The following is a 24,018-nucleotide window of genomic DNA, read 5'->3' on the forward strand; positions in this document are numbered from 1 at the left end:
CTTTTCAAACGTTTTTCTTCAATAGAGTGCAATAAAAATAAAAAAACAACACAGCACTAAAGCCAAGCGTCCACAAGACGTCTAAAAAGTGTTAGTACTGGAGGTTCACGGAGGGCAGAGAGGGGACGGGGGGACGGGGTCACAGCGGAGAAAGAAACAAGGGCTATTAAAGTCATCTCGGAACACGATTGAGCAACAGTGGAAGTAATGCACATCACAGTTAGCTTTATAAGACCATAGAAGCGTTTGTACTTTGCATGTTGTCGACAAAAACAAAAAAAAAGGAACAAAATCCTGACCGAGTGAACAGAAAAACGAGGACGTCACCGCAAACAAAAGGAACAGCCGGGCCCATGAAAGCGGGCCTGAACGCCAACGGCCCGATGCCGCCAACGTCAGCGTCATGCGGTGCGCGGGACGCCGGGGCGAGGGGCTGTTTTTTTTTTGTTTTTGCGACGAAGCCGACTCAAGTGTGGAAACTGTTCCAGGTGCGTCGTGTGGAATTGGGTGCAGAGAGGGTGCTGCTATGTTCTGCATTAGGCGCCATCGGACCTGCCAACCGGGAACATTTTAAGTACCACATCAGCACTAAAAAAAAAAAAAAAAAAAAGAAGAAGATGTAAATCGGAAAAGCCCGTTTTCTAACTCGGGCTGCATAATATATCTAAAGGTGAAAACGTGGAGATAAGTGAGCTCATGTGGGGGCGCCGCGTACATCCTCAGATGTGAGCGGCACGTTGTCAGATGCGACTGTGTGTGACTACGGAGAAGAAAGGACTTATGAAGAAAGGGATGAGACAAATTGGAATCAACACGTATTGTAATTTGTAGCATTACGACTGACTGGTCGCTCTTCGTATTCCTATGATGTCATTCATGTGGGACGTCTCAAAGATACGTGGGGGGGGGGGGGGTTTCCTCGATGCGTTGGAATCCACTGAAGGGTAAGAAATAAGAAAGGCTGAGCATAAGTAGTGTTTAAGGGCCATTCATAGCTGCCATTCCCTCCCTATTTGTATTTTCATGTGGCATCTGATAGATGAATAAAATAGTTCCTCTTATTGGTGTTTAGCTTTTTACCACCGACCACCAGTTCTTGCTCTCTCCAACTGGTGATTTACATGAGAAAACATTCACCTCTGGCCAACTGTCGTGGGCAGAAAACTCAACATTTGGCATTATCTTAAAAAAAAAAAAGATTCTTTCTGTTGTCAAGAATTCAGATCCCGTTTTTTTTACGTATTTAGGATCTACGTATTCAACAGTTGGACCTAAACTACTCTCAAAGGTTTCCTTTTTTTCTGGATTTTCAGATTGGAAGTTCTGACTGTAGGCTGCAGTGATTAATTCAAACTCAACCTTGTACATTCACATATTTTTACTGACTCACGCTCCCTGGTGAAACATTCAATGGTGTACGTGTCCTTCTCCTATACATCCGTGAACGCTCTCCCATGCACTATTTAAAACCTCTAAAACCTAAGAAGTGCCATGTTAGGATGGGTATTGTTTACATTTTTCCGGATTTTCAGTGAGAAAAAAAAGGTGATGCTCAACTTTGAGGAATGCTAACCGTATTTCCCAATAAACAAAATAGGATTGCAGCTATTCAACTTAATCTTAACGTAGGAAACCATGTGAGAACTCGAAAATACTAAATGAAAATAAAAAAATGCTAAAATCAGTAGATTTCTGACTAAAAAGAATAAGTTAGCAACATTAGGGTATCAGATGCCAACCTTTGCTACTTAACAGTTTTTGATAGTCTGTGCTACAAGGCACTCTCGTCCTACAGGTGGACTGGAAAACATATCATGACATTATCAGACCGCTCACACACTGCATGACGGGCGGTTACGCAGCACGAGACACGTTAGTGATCGAGTGCGCCAAAGTCCAAAAACCTTGTGCACCTTTTTATCTTACTATGACAGGGTGGGGGGGGAGGGTTTGTGCCTGAATCACTGTTTTAAACTGGCACCTTTATTCACCAGCTGAGTAAGATTTCGGGTTTTCGATTTGGTGTGAACACATACAGGGGTACAAAAAAAAAAGAAAAGATCTTAGGTTGGCAGGAGTCTGATGGCGGATTTCATGATATTCCCAGGGAGGAATTTCCCCTCAAATAACTCGCTCTATGTCAAATTGATAGAACCAGTGACGAACACAGTGGAGGCCTAACGTGAGGTGTCAAGTGCGTGTGAACCGAGGCTCCTTTTGTGCGCTTCGTGTGCGTTTGTTGGGCCAGGAGTAGCGAGGGTTAAAAAAAAAAAAAGAAGTCCTTTTTTAAAAATTTCTGGCTGGTGATGTTAATGCAGACAGTCTAGGTTTAAAAGATGAGGTCAGTCCCTACTGAGGTTGTTTGTGTAAGAATGATTGTATACATAAATGGCTGTATATGCAATACACATTGGCCCGTGGGTATAAGTACAGTATGGGTGCGCGATGCATTTTAAAGTGGAGTCCTAGGTACTCGGTACACGGGTGCACAGTAGACAGAGGTCTACTTAAGAAACGGGGTCCCCCGACCTCACCGGCCCTTGCTGTAGCCGGGATAGAACTGGTCGAGCAGCACCTGCAGCGTCGCGTTCTGGGACATGACGTAGTCTTTGCCCAAGTCGTGGCGGCAGGCGGGGCAGGTGTACACCTGGGCTCGGAACGACCGCTGTAGACAGGTCTGAGGGCAGAGGACGGCAGGAGGAAAAGTCACAACCCGGGACGCACCAGGCGGCGCTCCTCAGCCCTGGTTAGCTACGGACGCATTGGGTCGGGTACGCACCTTGCAGACGTTGTGCGAGCAGGCGGTGGTGATGGGCTGGAAGGCCAGCTCCTGGCAGCACACGCACATGAAGATGGGCTCCATCTTCTGCAGGAAGTTCTTGGGGTGGACACGGAGACAGACGGACGGACACGTTACAATTGTGGAAGGGACTTATTCAAATGCCCCTGTGATGCATCACCTCTCGCCTACCAACATGTCTCCTTCCATTAACAACACAAAATTGATTAGCATTCAGAACCACACCTACAAAAGCAGGCGACTACGTCTGACTTCAGTCGGACGACCTTCCAGGAAGGTGAAGGTCAACCCGGTGAGCCCGAGATGTGTTTGGGTGTCAGATTGCACGACTGGGATTCCTACCGGTCCCTCTTTGAGGTATCCCATGGCTTCATCCCAGAGTTTCTTGTTGGCCGTGTCCTCGCGGATCAACTGCTGCTGCTGCTCCGACAGCTGGAACGTCTCCTCCGTCTTCACCTTTTTAGGGGGAGGCTCTGCCGCCGGTGACGACTCTGCTGAAGACACGCGACGTGTAGGCAAATTCATTTGTCGAAGCACATTTCAACAACAGAGACATTTGAAGGGCTTTACATAAAACCATTAAGTAAAAGCAGACATTAACGCAAACAAGAGAAAAAGATGCAGTGCAGTTCATGTTCAAATTCACCACTTCACTCTGTGATCTGGTTTAATTAAAGAAAAGTCTTCAATCTTAATTTGACGCAGCCGAGAGTCTCATCAAACCCGCAGCTTTCTGGGAGTTTGTTTTCAGAAACGTGGAGCAGAAAAACTGAACGCTGCTCCTGCGGGTTTTAGTTGTGACTCCGGGAACAGGGAGTCGGGGAGGAGACCCGCTGCAGCCGACCTGCGGGGTCGGCATCATTTGTGAGGGTGGCAGCAGGTCAGACATGAGGCATTTTGGCCCTAAATCATTCAGTGCTTTATAAAGCAACAGCAGAATTACAAAGTCAATTCTTTGTTTGACAGGAAGCCAGTGTTAGGACCTAATAACTCGTGTGATGTGATCCACACAAGTGGAGCAGTGAGACTGAAAAAATGCTGCTTCGCTCGGGGGAATAAAAGACCACTTTTACAATAGTGCTTGCTAGGGGACAATAAAACGCGGGTGGATAGCAAACATGTCACCCACCTCTCTCCCTGGTGGTCTTCTGCTCTCCGTTACTCTGTGGCTCCTCTGCTTCCACACTTGCCATCGGCTGCTCCTCTTCGTCGTCCTCCTCCTCGTTCTCTTCTTTCTCCTCGATCTTGCGTCTCCGCGGCCTCCCCCTCCCGGGGTAGTGCTTCCCGCGGCCGCCGCGGCCGGGTCTGGCGCAGGCCTCCTTCTTTGTTTTGTTAGCCATGGCCGCCAGGTAGCCGGGCGGATACTGCAGACAGAGTGACGAATAAATGAAATAAACCAAACGTCATTGTCTGATTTACATGTACAGACACACTTTGCGGTTTCGAACCTGAACTGAAAGGCCCAGTTTCTTTATCCTCTCCAGTCCTTCGGGCGTCCAGGGCGCCGGTTCCAGATCGTCCCGTCTGAGTAGGTACCTCCACACCAGGTAGCCACACTTCCCGATCTCTGGCCAGTACTTAACGACCTGTGCTCACACGCGCACCACAAGGAGATGAAAACACTGCCGGGCTTTTCCCTGCATTCCTGACGTGAAACGAACCACAAACACCGAGATGCTTGTCCGTACCTTGTAAATACCATCGTAGCGGTTTCCCTCCTCAGGGGCGTATTTGCTGATGCGTCGACCTTTGGAACTGCGCACCACTCTCACCGGCTTTCCGGCCCGCCAGTTCCTGGACTCGGCGCCGTCTTTGTCGTTCAGAGGTGCATCGCAGTTTAAGGCCAGCGCCCTGTAGAGAGTTATGGACGAGGTAAGGAACGTTAGGAGTTATACGTTATTGATTTGTTTTATTATTATTATTGTAATATTTATTATCTTAAACACCTGTTCATGTGCGTCAGAGTCTGGTCAAAGGAGTGCTCTCCGATTCTTTTGTTTCCTGAGAGGTCACGACCCCCACTGCCCGTGTAAGTGAACTCATCCCCCCGGTCCTGCAGAAAGGTCGTGGTGACCAGAACAAAGTGATTATGTGAAATTCACCAACTTCTCACATAATGAAAATTAAGAAAAAAAAAACATTTTGTAGGGACACAAAAAATAACTCACCACTTCGTCCTCAAAGCCCCCAGCCAACACCAGCGAATAGGAGCCATCGTTACTGCGCCCGTGGATACCACCAACATGCGGCCTGTGAACGCCCGCCTCGCTCACCTGAGGTATCATACGTCAGAAATAGACGACACTGTAATCCTTGTCTATATACTAACGCTCATTTATTCATATTTATTAGATATATAACATAAACATTTGTATTTTTATATAATTCTTTACAAATCTGTGATGCACTGTCTGAGTAGCTGACCTGAACTCTGAATTTCCACGTGGTTCCAACAGGAACGCCGGGAATGGGTCCATAGTGGTTTGATGGAACGATTGTGCACTCCTTGGTCCGCCCCACACAGGCCATACCCTGCAAACACATCAGGAAATGCACATTAATGCAATCAAAATGTCCATCAGTGCAAATGTCTTTAGATTCATTTAAAGTGGCCGATGGGTTTTAGAAGTCGTCAGGAGGTACACAGGCTTTCAAAAGTGAGAAGTCAAAGAACAGTATTTTACTTCAAGGGTTATAAAATCGCAATAAAGAGAAAGGCAAGAATAAATGCTGTGTGACTCAGAGCACTTAAACGTGCTCAAGACACACAAGCGGGGCTGTTTTCAATTAGCCCACAGAGAAGGGGAGCATTCTGCTAACGAAACAAGTTATTTTCCGTTGGCAGTTCCAGGAAAGTGGCTAAGTCATGCCTAATGGCATTGTTCACATTACACCATGGAGCAGAGCGCCGGGGAGACAGCCGGGCCGGGATGGAATCGAGCCACGCTAAATCTCAACATGTTGCCATGGGAGTCTGAGGAGATTCTGGAGGACGTTTAACACTACGCTGAAAAAATAAAAAATAAAAATGCTTTTCAAGTCAGCTGTGTCCGTCAGTAATTAACGTGAGATGGTTGGGAGATTTTTTCGAGGTAAAAAGCCTAAATGTTTATGTGAAGACACTAGAAAAAAAACATTACTCATGTTATATTCATTTGACGTGAGTAATGAGTTTGATACTCACCCATTAAGATTTATACTAATGTAGGCATTTGCATAAAGAGATATGATCAGACCAACATTGTTAATCCACTGCAGGGAGCCTGGTTCAACTCCCTGTAGATATAAAGTATCGTTGACAGGAACATAATCAGATTGTTTGATTTGAGATAAAAAAAGCTGTGGTGCACTCAGGCAATATTTATCAGAGCTACAAAGAGGTACAAACAAAAGCCTTCACATGAAACAAACCATTCACGAGCAGATTACTGACTTACGCTCAACACTAAACACATAAAAGAAGGAAAAAACCCGTTTGCAGTAGTAAATGCGTAGTGAAATGTCTGTTTGATGCATTGAATGGGAGAATCGGTTAGAAGACGGCTGCTGGTGTGTATTAAAGAGCTATACGTTTCATTTAAGTCCAAACTGTTTATTCTATTCTTTGTTGTGCTGTGGGTTCAATCCATCAATACACATCATTTGCCCCGTCGTCACAGGCCTTCCCTCGGGCTTCCTCAGGGAGTCGCTGTCACTGTGTGTGTGTGTGTGTTTTTAGGGGCCCTCGGGTCTCACCTTTCCCCAGTCCCTTTGACTCTCGGTAGTCGCTGAGGGCATCTTGGCCTTCTTTTTACTGGCTTTGAGCTTCTCTCCTGCTTTTACAACCTCATTGGTGTCGTTCTTACAGGTGGGACAGTACCTGACGGAATGAGAGAATGTTATTTCTGTGGACATAGGCAGGTGTGTGTGTGTGTGAGGGAGAGTTTGATAGGAGCTACAACAAAGCCTTTCCCTGTATTAGACTGATATTTAGTACTCAGAACCCTAAACCGTTATGTTGCACAAACTGAAATATTCAGATTCAAAGAACACAATGTTTTGTCTTTCTCTGCTACATGCAATGCAAGACACAGCCACGAGGGTAGGATCTTCCTCATGAAAAATCTTTCCAAACACATTATATAAACTCGCACCCGCATTATGTCATTATAAAGGTTTTAACCCCATTGCCTTATTAATTACTGCACTAGAGCTCAAACAGAAAAAGAGTCATCAACCTTCTCAAATAGATAGTGAAGCCCTTGTTGCCGTGGTTAATTGCTGCGCTAAACTCTCTTTCTCTCTGTCTCTCTCACCAGTCCTCGTCATCTGGGATGGTGGCCAGCGGCGGGTTGAGGCAGTAGATGTGGAACGCCATGTTACACTCGTCGCACAGCAGCTGCATGTGAGCATCTTGCTTCCCGCCGCACACACAGCAGGAGCAGAAGCGGCACTCGGCTTCGGGGTCAGCCTTGCAGTGCTTGCACTCCGGCCCGCTCTTCCCTGGAAGAATGTGACGTTCAAACACGCATGCACACTCCAATATGGACTTATGGAAATAGACAGTTGAAAACAAACTCAGCTAGTTTGGCCCCAATTTTCCGTTTGAGTGTGTACATACGTTTGAACTGTCCATCGGAAGCGGAGAGCGCCCGAGCGCCCGGCGCCTCCACCTGGTAGATTTCGTCCAGGAACTGAACTTTACAATCGCCGATCACATCTCCAGGACCCCTGGATGGTGTGTGTGGTGGGTGAGAAAAGAGAGCCAGAGAAGATAAAAAGAGGTGAGACGGAAAGTTCCACAGAGAAGAACACGTCACACTTCATCTTGCTAAGCAACTAAAACCATAGTTGGACCAATATTTATAACCCCGCCCCCCCCCCCCCCCCCCCCCCCGCCTAAGAAGAGCCGCCCTCACCCCAGGAGGATCTTGACTCTCAGCTCCCTGTTGGTGCGGGAGGCTTGGTTGACGGTCTGCACCTCGCCGTCGAACCAGAAGCCCCTCTCGTCCGGCGTCTCCATGTTGTAGTTGACCATGACGCGCGCGCCCACCTGGAGCTCGTCCCACCGCAGCAGGGTCCTCGCACGCGGCCTCACGTCCACCGGCCGCATCTCCACCACGCCGTTCTCTGGGTAGCTGGAGGCCAACGAGCGGGAGGGAGAGAGAGAGAAGGTGAGAGAGGGGGTGGAGGGGCGGGGTGGGGGGGGGGGGGGGGGTAGTTGCGGTGTTTGAAATCGCCGGGCCCGCCGGCGTCACCTTGATTTTTTTACATTGCTGTCTTATAGACTCATCGTTTTGAGGTTAATGATTACCGAGACGGGGTGAATTTCAGAAGAATTAAATGCGTGCACATACAAGTGTTCACTTCGTTATACAAAAGCTTACCACTGAGCACATTTATCATATTTTAAGTGCGAAAGAGTGTAACCGTGGGGAGAAAAAAGAAGCTTCTTAGCAGATTCAAGACCGTGTGTTGCAGATGTGAATGCATTCGTTCACATACTGTTCCAATGATGAGCGGTATAAGCCGCTCGGCGGGAACATGCAAGTCCATGCAAGTCCATGCGGACACAAAGGAGAAAAAACTAATACATTTGGATTTGTGGATCAGAGAGCCAAATGCCAATATAAAAGAAAATAAAAAAACGGAAATTAAAGGCCAATATTGTTTTATTCAAAAGGAAATTGAGAAAATGACTGCACTTATGAACCAGTCTAATAGTCTGGCACATAACACCCTGTGAAATCCACAATGTGGTGATTTTACACCTTTTTTTAAACAAGCAAATGAGCTTTAGAGGTGTGTGAAGGTAGATTTAGTTACATTTGGACAGAGCCATGCTAGCCTTTCCCCCTCGTTTGTCTGTGCTAAGCTACGCTAGCTAGCTTCATGTTAAATTACACAGACATTATAATGGTATGAACTCAGAATTCAGAACTACGGCAGGACAACCAGCAATGTTTCTGACTGTGAAATGTTGGGTGTCCGTCAGGAAAACCGTAGCACATTCTGTTCCACTCGAGATGTTCCCAAAGGCAAATGGCACAAGAGCGAAATGGACGTACGAGGTTAATTGCATAGGTCCCCCCCCCGCCTGCCAATCATCATTAACTGGGAGGATCAGGCCTGACTCAGAGATGAATTAAAATCTTGCTTTGCTTGCCAATAACTGGAATTATGCCTACAGAGGAACAACGCGTTAGCGTGACGTTCACTACGCAACGCCCTGCATGCTCAGGACCACTCATCCACTCACACAGCTGGAAGTGACGGGTTAAGAAGAGAATAATGTGCATGAGCGAGCAGTTTCTGTACTCGGGCACTTTCTCAGACCTACTGCACAGAGCCAATGATTTGATCCTGTCCTATTATGCGCCACTTATGCTTTACTTTCTTACGGACAAGACAGGGGCTGCATATCTTAAGCCATTGTAAAAATGGACAGGAGAGGCCCCACACAGGCAGACTGTAAGAGCAGAGCACAACTACTGGCTCCCCGGAAGACGAGGCTGGGGCACAGTGCAGGGATTTCCTTTTTTAGGCCCAAGGGATTACTGAGGTTTTGGGTAGGGCTGTGGGGGATGGGGAGGAGGGTTGACACAAACACACACGCCAACATGCACGTATGTATACACACACACACACACACACACACACACATGCACGCACAGCCGAAGAATATCAACTCTGGAGCACAAAGGGACCCAGCATGAACAGAAGGGGGAACACGGAGCAACACGAGTCCCAGAGTTTAAGACCACACAAGCGCTCGCTCCCTCGCTGCACTGACGCGCGCTGCCTCAGACCCACGAGCGTCCACCGACAAATTAATAACCGGGTAAAATCAAATCGCGCGAGCTGAAACATCGTCGCGGCGAGTCGTTAAATAGATGATAACATTTAATTATGTCAGTGAGGACGTTGAGGGACGGACACTTTGACCCACACCGACTGCGATTGTGATGCAGGATTTAATTCCCTTCATGCACATGTAAAACGCAACGGAATCGGATAATGGATGCATTACGATCATCTTAATGGGGGAACATTACTGCCCGCTCACAGGCTCGGCTCAATTAAACGGAGGCCCTGCAACGTGATACACGTTTAAGAAAACCCTCGCTAAGTGGTTCTTTCCTGCATCACAAAACATGCACAAACGTGGTAGTGCTATACGTATAATTACAGAACTACTTGCGATTCTTGATATATGAATGTTACCCATCTGAAGACAGACTTACTGACCCGTGCTTAACTGAAATATTGATTGAAAAAACCATGACTACAACTACAGCTTTTTGGCTAAAATATAACTGGAAACTCAGCTGACTCCAGCCTGGAGATACACAGCTACCAGAAAAATGGAACGACAGGAGCCCATCAGTACTTCCTTCTATTCTACTATTTGCTATTGAGAAAGCTTTCAAGGTCAACATAAACTAAGTGGTGTGTGTTGGCCACGTCATTGATCCCATCATGCTAAAATGTTAAAGGTTTTGAATGAAGAAATGCCCACATTGCTCCTCCTATAAATTTAAAGTTGCATTTATAAGCAAAAAAAGGTTTGTATCCATTATGTAAAAAAAGCACACAAAAAAATTACTATACTATAGACAAGTAAAACATATAATCTGGTCCTTCTCCTTCACACATTGATGCACTGCTTTCTTTGGAAAATATTCCCAGAATAAGAACCTGAGCTGCGAGTCCCAGTGAATACATTCTATCATTGAAGCATCAATGTGCCACGTCTCCAGTCAGGTGGACTCTCCGCCTACGCCGTCACGGTGGCTGAAGCCAGTCTCCAGCATCAAGAGGGAAACGTCCCCCGCCGCCGTGGGAAGAGGGAAGAAAGACGTTCAGCCGCTGCACAATAACAACACGTCAACACTGTCATCAACGGCGAGCGTAACAACAATGTAGGAGCGCGTTCAATCGGTAGTGAAACGGGGAGCGCGTGAATAATCTACACAGGAGCCCTCGCTGTCCCTTCTGGTACGAGAACCATCATTAGTGAAATGTGTGCTTGTGTGAGCCGTGGTTCTTGTTAAGACGGGGGTTATGAAAACAGACAAAATTAGAAATCCTCAAATTGCTGATAAGGCGTCAGAGTTTGAAATACTCTGACACTAAAACAAGCTAGATATAATTGCTTCAACAGTAGTGAGGTGAAAAGGACCGCGGTCTCTCTTAACCTCGTCTTTGTTAGTGATTGAGGCAACGATGTGCGGCGGCGGATCTAAATTACTTGAGTGTGATGAGAAATGTTGAAGTCCAGCCATGTGAGAGACTTCAATAAGAAGAATACAAAAAGGGACAATTTGCTGCTTTGCAAACCAAATCCCATTATTCTACGTACCCATGAAACCCACATCCACCCGGCCTCATTTTGGTTTTTGGTACTTTCAACGCCTCCACGGCAACACATGGACGCTGCTGATCGACACACACCACTTTAAAAAAAAAAAACTAGTCTTGGTGTGACAAAGGAGGCTTGATTATCTGCTTTGTGGCCCTCGTGGTTTGTGGATGCCGTGTACAGACTATCAGAGAGGTTATTGTTGTGGCCGTCACAGAAGAAAAAAAATTATAGCGCTTTCTTTCTCGTTATAAAATATTTTTTTTACTGTTAAAACGAGTTTGGGGCGTAAATATTTCTCAAATTTGGTTAATAAAGCCAGTTCTTTGTAGAATTTAAAATATGTTATTACTGCATGATCAAAGGAAAAAGGACGTGTTTGTAATGAGGCCAGTCTCATAGAACAGGTGTTATCAATAACATTAACGATGGCTTAGTCAGCAGACCCTGCAACTGAAGCCGCTAAATTAATCACACCTGTGCTGTTCCATAGTAATAGTGCTGTATATTGCCAGATATGTCCAGGTCTTCAGATACTACAGAATAATAGCAATTCAAGTGAATAAAGCCAAAGGTATATGCATACCTTGTATTTAATACACTGTAATAACAGGATGATGGAAAGTGGCCGGATTAGAAAAGTTTGAAATGACTACTAACTTAATTTCATCCTCATTTCTTTGTTACTTCCTAAATGCTAAAAAAAAAAATACAATCTCAGCCTGACAGCAGTCATCCTGAGATACGGACGGGACGACAGCCACAGCTCGAGAGCCTTGCCTTGCATGCATGTTGATCCTGGGTAATTAGGAGACTGAGCCCATTGAAGGAAGATTTAAGCAAAACCTTCCCAAAACACCGGTGTGAGTTTACACAGCTTACTGCTGTGTCTGCTGTGTCAAGCATCTTCAAAAAAAAATCTGATGTGCAGAGATCCAGGTGGAAAAAAGGGCCTTTTTCAACATAGACGTTCTGACTTGTAATGAAATCAAAGGTGTCACCAGTGACATTAGCAATGGCTACATTGCATTACGGTGTCCAGTAAACCACGACAGTGGGCCAGTGGGCGATTTTACCATTTACACCTGTGCTTCTCGGTGCACATTTTGGAAAACTGGTCTGTGGAATAATCCTGTTGTCTAGTGGCTGCACAAGGATTGAGTGATGTGGCTTTATATGTACATTTTTCCTATTGCTCAATACTCAAAAGCATTCCAAAAGGAATCCTGCAGTAAATCATCTCTACTTTAAGTATTTAAATGTCTGTCTGATTAAGATGCAGGAAGTGCTGATTTTTTAACCAGACAGATTTATTTTCTATCCAAAAATGAACACACACACAAACAGATCCTCGATTCTGTAGAAATGCTGTGCAGACCAACCTCATGCAAAAACATGGCAGTTCAATTTGTGGAGCAGGTTTGTGTGTTTTCTCTGGCAAACGAAATGATGGAAGAAACCAGGCGAGGGAAACTACGCATTTAGCAAGAAAGCAAAATAGCATATACAGCAAGCCACACTAAGACATCCCAACCCGCACCCTCCGCTCTGCATCTGCCAAGCTGCTTGTTCCTTCCTCACTGAGACAAGATCGCGACTCTTTGCTGTCCTCGCTCTGAAATGGTGGAACGAGCTCTCTGATGACATCAGGACCGCAGAGAGCCTTCACATCTTGCGACGCAAACTAAAGACACGCCTCTTCAGACTACAAATCGGCTAAAAACACTAACACATTGTAGCAGTTCAATTGTACCCATAATGGCTCTTATCTATAGCAAGTTGCAAATCGGCGGATTTGATAAAACTGCACTTTCTTGTTCTTCTGGGTTTGTATCCTTATGGTTGAAATGCACTTATTGTTTGACATGTAATGTACTGTAAAGACAGAAACCCCACAACTGCTTCTTTTGCATTTGTAGCAGACAAAACTGGGTGTTGTGTTTGGTGAAGATGCAAACCGCATATTTCTGTTGCACCCGGTTTAAAACTAGTGTGGAGCCTTTGATTTCGTTCACGTCTTCACCGCCAGCTGTCGAATGAAGCGAACGAGGAACGTTGGCCGACAAAAAAAAAAATCTCAAGCGGAAAAACCCATTTCAAATTTTCAGCTGCAGCCGATATAATGGTGTATATTTCTCTCTGTATTAGATTGTGCCCTGAACGATACGGCCCTGTTGAGTATGATGAAACGATCCGAACAACATGGATTTGGAAGAGTGTCGAATGGGAGAGGTGTCTCCTGAGAAGAAAACACACATCTACTGCTCGACAACGCTTGATGCAGCTTCACCGGAATCACATCCATGACACACACACACACAAGCGCGCACGGAAAGACACACACTAGGGTAGAGGCTGCGTCGAGGCTATGTCTCACCGGTGGGATGTTCACAGCAATTACAGACAAAGCTGAAGGAGGCAAGCTAAGAAGTATTGCTCCCGAGAACTCACGAGTTACCATGGAAACACATCATCTTCTGAATGAATTTGCAGGGAAAGAAGAGTGCAAGAGATAGAGTCCAAATTGTAGCACTGACTTCAACAAAAAAAAAAGAAGAAGAGAAGAAGCCTCTCCTCATCCCCTGAACCCCCCAGGAGAAAGCAGAGACTGCCGGTCCCAACGGGCCGAACCACTGTTAGTGATGCTTGCAGCCCCCCAAACACACACACTTTGTATGTTTGTTGGACCTATCTATTTTTTTTATTTAGCAGTGGCATAACAAGAAGTAAACCCCATTTTCTGCTTCATGCAAATAAGGGACTCACTCACACATCCAATTCGAGCCAAAGCACTGCACATTTCAATCCTTAACTGCATTTTATCATCTAGAATTCTCTCTTTTTTTTTTTCAGCAGACCTAAATATTGCTGCCAGCTAAAGATTTAACTGTGCAATGTTAATAAAATAAAAACTTGGAATGATGCGGTTTTTTTTAACACGGCAACCAAAATCTTCTCGGTTGCAGCCGGAAAAAAATCCCCCGGCAAAACAAGCCGTCACTTACTCTTCATATTTAATGTGGTAAATGACATCCTCTTCTCTCTCCTTGCTCGCTGTAGCCGCCGTAGAGTCCGTCTGAGAGGTGGAGGCTCCGTTACTCTCGGAGCTCAACCCAACGTTATTCCGGTTACTGTCCGTGGTCTGGCCCTGGCCGTGGGCCGGCCCCTGATTGGCCTCCAACTTTCCATTAGTCCTTTTCGGGGGCCGACCCACCTTGCCCTTGGTGGGCATTATCTGTCCTTTGGGAGCGTGCGTCACATTTTCGAGGCACGCCTCGAACCAGGCCCCGATGCTGACGTCTCTGCAGTCCACCAGCTCATTAATCTGGGAAGACACAAAGAAGGGTTTTCTTCCCACTAATTCTTATAGGTGTCAATCCTCTATGATAATCCATTTTCAGACTGTAGGAGAGAGAAACAGTGTCACAACATGTGTATTTGTGTAGTGTGTAATCTCGGCAAATGGATTTAGTTTGCCCATTCGCGTAATCTATTTCCAAAAGCATCCTGAAACTAAATGGATAGATTCTTGCAATAAATGTCATCCACACAGTCCTTGTGTGGAAACGTCTCAGAGTCGCTGGTGAATGCGAGAAGCCTTTAGCGGCCCGTGACCTTCACATCCAGTGAAACTGCGCAATTTCCATCTACTACAGTATTGATTTTTGTTCGTGCTGGTCTTTTGGCATAAAATGAAATATCCAGTCTGAGTCATATCATTCGCAGACATTTGGGTGATTCACAGTAGAATAGAGGAGACTCATCAATATTTGGGTTCTGACTGCACTCTATTAATAATTAGCGGCAAATACCTATTTCCTTAGTTGTGAGTTACTGCTACTCCATGGCAGGGATTTCATTAGTCCTCATAAATTAAAGGCATGTGGGGTATCTGACCCTATTTACCCTAAAACACAGAGCAGTGAGAATGGAAGAATTGATTTGGCTGGAATACTTAACAATCTGAGCTGCTGCATCACAAGACAACTCTCGTTAAAAAAAAGAGAAAAGGACGAGAAAATCACCAAATCACAATGGAAGCTCAAATTGTGGTGGTGTTTGCCCTTTGACTTTTTTGTTTTGTTCAAAATAACACTGCTGTTTGGTATTAAATACAGACCCATTAAAGCAAAATGCAGTATAAAACATAGCATACAAAAAGCGTGAACACTCATGTACTAAATTATGCTAAATTGCCCAAATAACACATTTAATACATTAATTGTGAAGAAGAGAGGAGAACAGAATGAAAGATAAAGAATCTGCCTTTTAGGGTGTTAAATGCTCCGTCGGACCAGTTTCAATGCGTAACCTTGCCAACCCTTCCCAGATATTGACCGTCTCGTCCTCACCTTGTACACACCAATTCCTGGGTCGACGAGTGCGTTTCTGCTGGATGTGGGCGGCTGAATGTCCGACGGCGGACTGGAGGACTTGAACCCGTTCTTGGAACTGGCCGAGTTACTGGTAGTGCTGGTGTCCGGCTTGGTATCGTTTACAGTGCTGGTAGCAACGCTGCCGCAGTCATTGTCTATATTGGTGGCTGCTTCCATAGCAACGGGGGAGGCGGGAGCCGGGGAATTGCGGCTTTCTGACCTGGGGTCAGAGGGGGGGCCTGAACCACAGGCCACAGAGGAGTCCTTGGCGGCGGGGCTGTCCGGAGCGTCGGTCTGTGAGCGAATCAGCAGCTGGACGATGTCATTGAGTCCCACGTTGTAGTCAAACAGCGTCTGGCCATCTTCCATCTGAGGAGAGAGGAGATTCAAAAAGAAGGTGAATGGATCGTCACTCAGCCGTACAGATGCAAAAAGCCAGAATTGTATGTAGCGACCGCAACCCGATACACGGCCTTTAAACGGCTTTCCCCTTTTTCTAGTCAGCTCACCAATGCATCCACTTGCCCAAGGGTGGTGTGTTTGGACGATTGCACAAATGCTCATCAAGACATCCCTCATTAAGAATTCTCCCAATTTTCCCTCCTAATAATAGATATTCATGTGGCCTGAAATGAACACCACTTTGCCCTCAGACGAATACGCCCGGCTGCTTGTCAAGGACAAACAAAAGAACACAGAAGACAACATTGAGCGCAGTAGGAGGAAAAATACTCATGTATTGCTCCGCCACATCAAAACACACACTTCAATAAATCCTCCTGCCTCGAAATGCAGCCGCGGCGTTTAAGGACGTTTTGCTTCGCGAGGCGGGGGTAAAAAAAAACAAAACATAACATAAGCGCTGTTCTGAGACAATCCAATGTGATTAAATGTGTGTTTGGAGTGGTGGCGGGTGGGGGGTTGCGGGGGGGACAATCATGTCCCTCATGATTGGTAAGCTGTTACTACTGATCAACCTACATTTGTGTTGGTTTACATCTCCACTCTGGTAATAATGGGTGCTGATCTGCTGCTCCGCTCATGTATCCCACACTGGATTTTCCACGAGAACTAAAAGAATGCAGGAATTGAAGCGATAGGAGATGTAGCTGTGGAGGGAGGGAGTGGGGGGGGGGGGAGAAGATGAAATGACTGGGTTGCTATGACAACCAAAAGAGCGCACCACCACCCCCATGAACCTGAATCATGTACCCAATCTCCGTCGACACCACCGCCGCCGCCGCCAGAAGCACCACCACCACCATCATCACCACCATCATCACCACCATCAGCGCAGCCACGGCGGCGGACGGCAATCGGGGAATCTTTTCCCCGCACGCAGCAGAGACCTCGGAGAAAACCACCGGGGCCCGTCAGAAAAACCCACGTTTATTATTCTGCCGCCACCGACGCGCCGCCGCTGAGCACGCGCTGCGGCTACCCCCCCGAGGGGCGCAGCTTATGGCGGGGGCCCGCCAACTCATTACAGACGCCAGCGATTCATTGCAGCCTCGCTCAAACACCCCCCCCCCCCCCCCCCCCGAGGCCATTGTGCCGGAGAGAGAGGCGAGCCTGGCCGCCGCTCCCGCTGCCTTCCCCGTCTCCCGTTGTGTAAAAAGCGATGGAGGAGAGCGAGCGCAATTTCCCCATCCCTCCTGTTTTTTTTCTTCTCTTTTTTCTAATAGTCTCATGAAATTCAGATCAGAGGAGCAGCAGTGCGAACCCAGCCGCGCGGTGGTGGCTGTGTACTCACCTGTCTGTGGCGCCCTATCTCGGCGTTTCTTTGTCTGAACCGTTTCTGATTTAGCCTCAGTAATTGTGAGCTCTCTCTGTCTCTCTGTCTTTCTCTCTCTCTCTCTTTTGCTACTTGATACGGCGTTGAGGAACCCAAAGGCAAACGGACACACCGGGGGGACCACCCGACCTCGCTGATGAGGAGGTGACGATCGGATGGGGGGGGGGGGGGGGAAGAGTGTCACGCCGACATACAGCAGAGTTACGCTCACCGCAGCGATCTACAAAAATGAGACCAAAGCTGTGCCCCCCCCCCCCACCCACCCACCCACCTCCCTCGCCCCGTCACCTTCTTTGTGTGATCAGCGTCTCGCCTGCGAGGTGCCACAGCCCTGACATCAGTAACAAGCGGCTGAATAATCCCTGGAACAAAGAAAGCGCCATCTAAACCCGGCGATGACGGAAGGAATGCTTGATGTATTCACGCGGGTCGCGACGACTTGAACGGGGAATGCCGCCGTGTTGACTTTCTGCGGGACGAAGCGGCATCCGAGGAGACGGCATTTTCTCCTCAGTCATAAATGATGCAACTGAATCTGAAGGACAAACACATTCCGGTACCTTTGTTTGTGAGAAATGTGCGTTTCCAGAGAGCGACCCAGAGCCCCGACGAAGCCAGAGACGGACCGCGGACAATTAACTCCTGGCTAATTAACTCCAGGCTTTCTCGAATGGCTAAACCCAAATCACAACGCATGGCAACGGTGTGTGTGTGTGTGTGTCACATTGTTAAATGAAATAAAATGAACACCTCTAATTTCTCTGTCTCGACAGGCAGTTTTCTCTTTCTTGTAAAAGGAACCATGGGTTACTGTCAGAAAGAACGTCAAACAAAGAGACGAGACAAAGGCCTGCGGCCGCTGAGGGCTTTCGGGGCCTGCAGGTGGGGGGGGGACATTTGGCAATTATATTGCGTTCCGTTTATTATTGTGTAACGCTGCAGAAATCATTCTGAAATTAAACTCACAAAGCAACACCTTTACCTTCGGTGGCTTGAGGGAACACATTTAGCCATTCGTCTTCAATCACGGAGACAAAGAGCTCAGGGTGGCCCATTTAATATTGGTGCCCGGTTCTAGGGAGGCTTAACTGTGTGGAAGGCCCGAGCCGCAGCCTCGCTGCTGCTCCAGAGTACGACTCATACCGGACAACAGGAATTAACCTCTTTTGCTCGGGCGGGCCATCCAGACTCAACTCCTACGATTTCTTCATCGCCCTCGTCGCCGCCCAAAGGCAGTTGTAGCAAAAAGCTGAGCAAAATGGCTTGGATCCCCCCCCCACAAAACAAAAACAATGACATAGGGTGTCTGTGTGCGTCACATATACCAATGTCTACTCCTTTAGACGAGTAATCAGCACAAATGACCTGGAAAAGGTGACTACGGTTGCTTTTTGCTTCCGTTTCGGACCCGTTTCTTTTTTTAACCCAACGACTTTGAACTAAGTTTATGTATTTGCAGTAGGAGTCCTGTGTTTTGGATTTAGTTAGGAAATGACCAAAAATGTTATTTTTTTTACGTTTAATACCATCAAACAAGTGCCGTTATTGAAAGAAGAAACCCCAAATCACGAAATGTGAGACAACTGGGTATACAAACCTGGACTGTCCTCCAGTAATCTGACCTATGGAAATACCGTAAAGGGGGAAACTACTCATCTCAATACAGGTTGGAAATTTGACCACCATGCAGGCGTTTATGAGATGGCGGTGCGGCAAAAAAAAAAACTTTTAAAAACCTGTGGGAGTGTTCAAAAACCCGCTGTTGTAGCCGAGGTTTTCGAGCCTCCTCCCTTTGTCTTCGCTCTTTGTCCGGCCGATCTGTTCGAAGAAGGGTGTGACTGGGTGCATGCATGGCTGCAGCCAACTCCACTTCCCCTCAAATTCTCTGGGAAATTCTGCAGCTTGGCAATGCTCGAAGAAAATCCATCAATCGAGGAGACCGCAACATCAATGCGAGCATAATCAAATTGCAGCAATATCTATCTAGGTCAGAGCGGCTGCCTGCGCGAAAGGAGGCAAACCAATAAAGCTTTCCTACGGCCCAACAATAGACTACGGCTAACAGCGGAGGACAGCCAGACCATTTAAACATGTTGCTGGCCCAGCAGGAAAAACACACACACACAAAGTGAGCTACAGCCTCACATTTGAAGCACACAGACGCAATGCAAGTGGAGCTCTCAACCAAAGCCTTTTTTTTCCCCCTTTAAATTAGTAAATGAGAAGTCTGCAACTAAAGTGACAGTGGGCGTTGAGCCGAAGAGGGCTACGAGAACAGTAGACGGTGTGGGTGAGGGTGCGCGTGCGTGTCCGCTTCGCGAGCGAGCGAGCGCGAGTGAGTGATATGAGATACGCTCGCTCGAAAGTGAAAACGGAGACACAACGAGGAGGGCACGGGGCAAATTGCTAAAAAACCCCGTGAAAAAACAAACACCAAAGTTGTGTGGCTGCTGGCTCGAGACGCCTCTGAGTCAAGGGCAAGCGTGACTTTGAACTGGAGCGGCAGCGTGCGCAGTGAGCTGGAGGGAAAAACAAGACGCCATTTTGAAAAGGAATTAGACCGAGTTATTCTGCAACAAGTCAAAATCCTAACAGGGCGCGAGGCCGCGCATGTGAGCGGCTGTAGAGCACTCTGCGTGTCTCCGGCTCGTTCCAAGCATTGCCTAACATATGGAAATCCCCCCGGATTGACCCTACCCACTCATTCACCAGTGAAATGAAGGAAGTGCAGGATTTACTGCACAGGCCCGGGCCTATGCAACCACAGCTCCAGCAGGAAATGCCAGCTCCCGCATGCATAACAGATAATTCATCGCGGATCTTAGTAATCGAGCAAAGGTCACGTTTGGACTACTATTGCTGATGAACAGTCGGACTTTGTCAATGGCGCTGTCGCGTCCGACGCTTGTGTTGATTTTGGTCGGATCAATTGCCAATATCTGTCTACTACTAGTCAAAATATGGGAAAATGCATCAAACGCAAATATTGAATTGTCATTATTAGGTTTGCCAAGTAAACCATTGTTTTGGGTAAAAAAAACTTGGACCAAAGTGATTCATTAGCATTTATGAATTAAAACAAAATGAGTCAAAAGAAATGACTTCCTCTCCATTCTGTGGGATCATTGTGGTCTGTGGGCCTCAAAACGCAATGCTCTTGAATGTGACTTGCTTGCACAGCAGGAAGTAGGTTAGATGACTTCAGCACGCAGAAGACCATTTATTACGAAATATCTGGGCCTATAATCTTGCCCGACACATGAATGAAGGAAAGTGTGACTCAGTGTAAACAATAGGACATCACCACATTGCGTGGGCTGTTTGCTTCCTGGGGGCTACATTTAGCTGAGGCTTTTATCCAAAGCAACTTAAACAATAAGTGCGCACACACACCAAGAGGGTACAGACCCAGAACAACGACAATCCAGAAGAAAAGATGCACACCTCAAAATGCTATAAGTAAGTGCCACCATAAGGCCAAATAAGTGCTAACTAGTCCAGGTATGGTCGGTATGAGGTGTGCTTTTCTGCCTGGCTGAGCCTCACTTTGTTAATCTAATATTACAGCCTTGTGATGCAATGCTTTAATACTAAATAAACTATGGCACCAGAGCAAACAACAGCTGGTACATTGAAGGCTTTCCCTAGTCATACATTTTACACATCACGATGGCTCTGCCCGTCCTCAATTTTTTATTTCAATACTTCACATAGTTGAACTAACGGAACATGAATAGTGAACGTTTAGCGAACAAATCAGACTACTATGTAGAATGAACTCTTGTCATGTTAAAGCGCAACCTGTTAATGGTGCAGGAAATAAACCACAGGCTTCGAGGCTGCAATGCACGCTGCATGCGACAATCCGCCATGATGCGCACACACAAACACGTGTGTGAGTGTCGAGATGACAGATTACAGTTTTCATAGCCTTCTCTTCCCCAGCTGCTGGCATTTAATACAATTAAACTTCCTTCAATCACTATGTGAAAGGGAGAGAGAGAGAGAGACTAAGCACACTGACATCTGTTCACAGTATGAATCATCAGTCTATAATAAATGAATCATCACATGAATCAAACACATGATTTTAAAGAGTATAGAACCGCGAGTGTGACTGAGAGGGACGCTGTTACACTGGCATATCATACATTTCCCAAAGAACTGTTATTTTTCCCGCTGCAATCAGACACCTATTGTAGGACGTAGAGTAACTTGTATTTAAATATAATAAACCCCTATGTCTACCAACACTGACGATTTACAACTGAAAAAAGAATCCTGACTGATACATTATAAGACGATGAAATTCAACGGCATAAGAAGGTGGCGATGGGTAATAAACAAATAATCAGCATATGCCATTTATAACAGTATTCAAAACCACATGTCAAATTCCTGCTGTTCTCATTACGTTTGTATAATTTGCTGTCTAACAAATTGAAATTCTAGTAGTTTCTTAAATAATCAACTTATCACAATTAAAACAACATCTTACATTTTTCATGAAACGATTAGATGCTCTCGAGCTTCACTACTGATGTAATCAGACAGGTGCAGTAAACCCAAACCACATTAAACGTTGTTGACTAGAACTATCTAAAAAACGTACGAAATCTAAACCGCAACAGAGCGATGGCTGACTTGTGCAAGATGTCATATCAATTCTCTGGTATCTATACAACTATTACATTGTTGTTATTGTTTGAATTTAGTGATCAATAAATAGTGAACTTCTGACTTATATGTAACTGAAGTAAGATTTCATATCTGGAAAAAAAAGGTTTAGGGTTGAATGTGCATGCCACGCATCCTTCTGAATCTGTGCAACGTGTGCACTGGTGAATTGTCCGAATGTCAGAGGACAGGTATCTTTGTGGGTGTTCCTACGGTAGGTAAACACCACAATTGCTTTTAGTCGTCAGGGCACGTGGAGCCACGTGACCCCTCCTCCCTCCAATTATCATTACCATCATCATAACACCAAGTCACGCACACATGGCTCTAGTGGCAAATTAAAGAACCCAAATGTCATATACATACATAAATATATACATAGGTATATATGGACGATGTGAACGGAGCTGCCCGTTAATGCGGTTTAACGAGGGCTCGTCGGTGAGTGACGCGCGTCGGTTGTTTGCGCCGCGCTCTGGAGGCGATGTAAACAAACATGTCTACGCGGCTGAGACATTTGTTGCATGCGCGTTTCCACCGCGCGAGAGCACCTCCGAAAGAAACCACGCAATACGGCTCTATTACATCACCACGCGTCCATGTGATATCAATGTTATGGTAGGGTTTTTTTTTTAGGGGGGGGGGTCGTTTGGCTCGGGGGGGCTGGCACACCGCGTACCCCGGGCTATTGCGCAAGAACCATTGGCGAATTCCTATCAAAACAGGAAGCTCGCAGACGGGTCCGAAACGAGTGCAAAACCCGAGGACCGCTCACTCTCTCCGGCAGCACTGAAACCCTGCAAGAGCAACAACAACAACACACACACACACACACACACACACACACAAAAAGCAAGCCCCGAAACAGATTGTTGCATGACGGCGGGGACACGGAGATCGCGTTTACCTGCTTCCCTCGATAGAACAGGCGCTGCTGATGCGGGCTCACGCTGAAGATCTCCTGTATTTTCAAACGCAAAGACTCAATTTTGGTCAATCGAGAGAGATCCTCAACGGTTCGCGTCTCCTTCCCGTCTATGGTGCGAACCTGGATCCACATCGTTGCACCGCCCTGTTTAAGCCTCAAATAAATATCAGATGAAGCAGCCTTGCGGACACGGGTGCTGTTTTTGCCCTGGAGGGGGGGTGTAATCGGGTAGAATTGAGAAATATTCAGGGCTCCATTGCGTTTTCCTCTGCAGAGGTAACGTCGGACTGGCTTCGGGCAGGAGGTGTCTCACATGAGGTCGCGGCGCCAAGCAAATCTCGCGAAATAACGTTCAAGCGAGCCCAGCTCGCAGTTAAAGGCGCAGCTCTCTCTTTATTGTGAAAAATAAATTAAATTCACAAAGTCGAGCCTTGTAGGCAGCTAGTATCAATCTCACGATATGCATGTGCAAGACATAGGGAACAGTAGTTATTTATGAATCACGGGTTCTTTCTGTCAATGCATTAGCCTCAACAAAAGGTTAAAGGTTAAAAAAAGATTCTCTATGAGGGTCATCTGTCGTTGATTTTCAGCAATGCATATTCCTGTATTCTATAACTAAATAACAACCAATGAAAATATAAATGAATCCCCTTACACCGGGCTGCCGTTTTCGGCTTGTCCATCGTTTGTTAAATAGAACAAAGAATTTGCCTCCAAAATCGGACTTTCTCAAATTAAATAAAAGCATCAAACTAACCGACTGCAAGTCTATCCCTACAGCACTATCATGGGCTTAGCTCTACACCCCTTATGGTATTCATGCACACTACTGCAATGCTCATTAGGGAAGAGAAGGCCTATACTGGACTGAAACCACTTGCTTGACAATACTTCCTAGCTCAGCCCAAATCCCTGTGAAGAACATGTTTCTCGTGGCATAAGTGCTTAATTAACAATCATCCCAGCTGGAGACCTCCTTGATGGGCCAATTTATTCTTTCGGAATAATAGGCTGTGTTTTGTGCCCTTTCTAAAAAATAATAATTGCCGTGGTATTAACACAATGTGATACAATTTATAAATGTTGTTGTTGTTAAAA

The 24,018-nt window shown here is 46.3% G+C and overlaps 1 protein-coding gene across 2 annotated transcripts; it reads right to left on the reverse strand.

Annotated features, from left to right (window-relative positions):
- Positions 1 to 138: 138 nt before the first annotated feature.
- On the reverse strand, positions 139 to 23,249 carry LOC119226784 (E3 ubiquitin-protein ligase UHRF2-like). 2 transcript variants are annotated; one of them, XM_037485067.2, is made up of 16 exons: positions 22,897 to 23,249; positions 15,494 to 15,886; positions 14,147 to 14,466; positions 7,699 to 7,917; positions 7,401 to 7,510; positions 7,096 to 7,282; positions 6,536 to 6,659; positions 5,225 to 5,332; positions 4,969 to 5,073; positions 4,747 to 4,853; positions 4,489 to 4,651; positions 4,249 to 4,386; positions 3,930 to 4,164; positions 3,143 to 3,291; positions 2,780 to 2,878; positions 139 to 2,677 (listed from the first exon to the last, which is right to left on the reverse strand). In XM_037485067.2, exons 1-16 carry the CDS (start codon positions 23,047 to 23,049, stop codon positions 2,531 to 2,533), a joined length of 2,757 nt encoding a protein of 918 aa, XP_037340964.2. In that variant the 5' UTR covers positions 23,050 to 23,249; the 3' UTR covers positions 139 to 2,530. The 2 variants fall into 2 exon arrangements, with proteins under 2 accessions (XP_037340964.2, XP_037340963.2); XM_037485066.2 differs by having other exon boundaries at positions 3,143 to 3,294.
- Positions 23,250 to 24,018: the final 769 nt, after the last annotated feature.

This window comes from Pungitius pungitius, chromosome 18 (assembly GCF_949316345.1).
Source record: "Pungitius pungitius chromosome 18, fPunPun2.1, whole genome shotgun sequence".
Classification (NCBI taxonomy): Eukaryota; Metazoa; Chordata; class Actinopteri; order Perciformes; family Gasterosteidae; genus Pungitius; species Pungitius pungitius.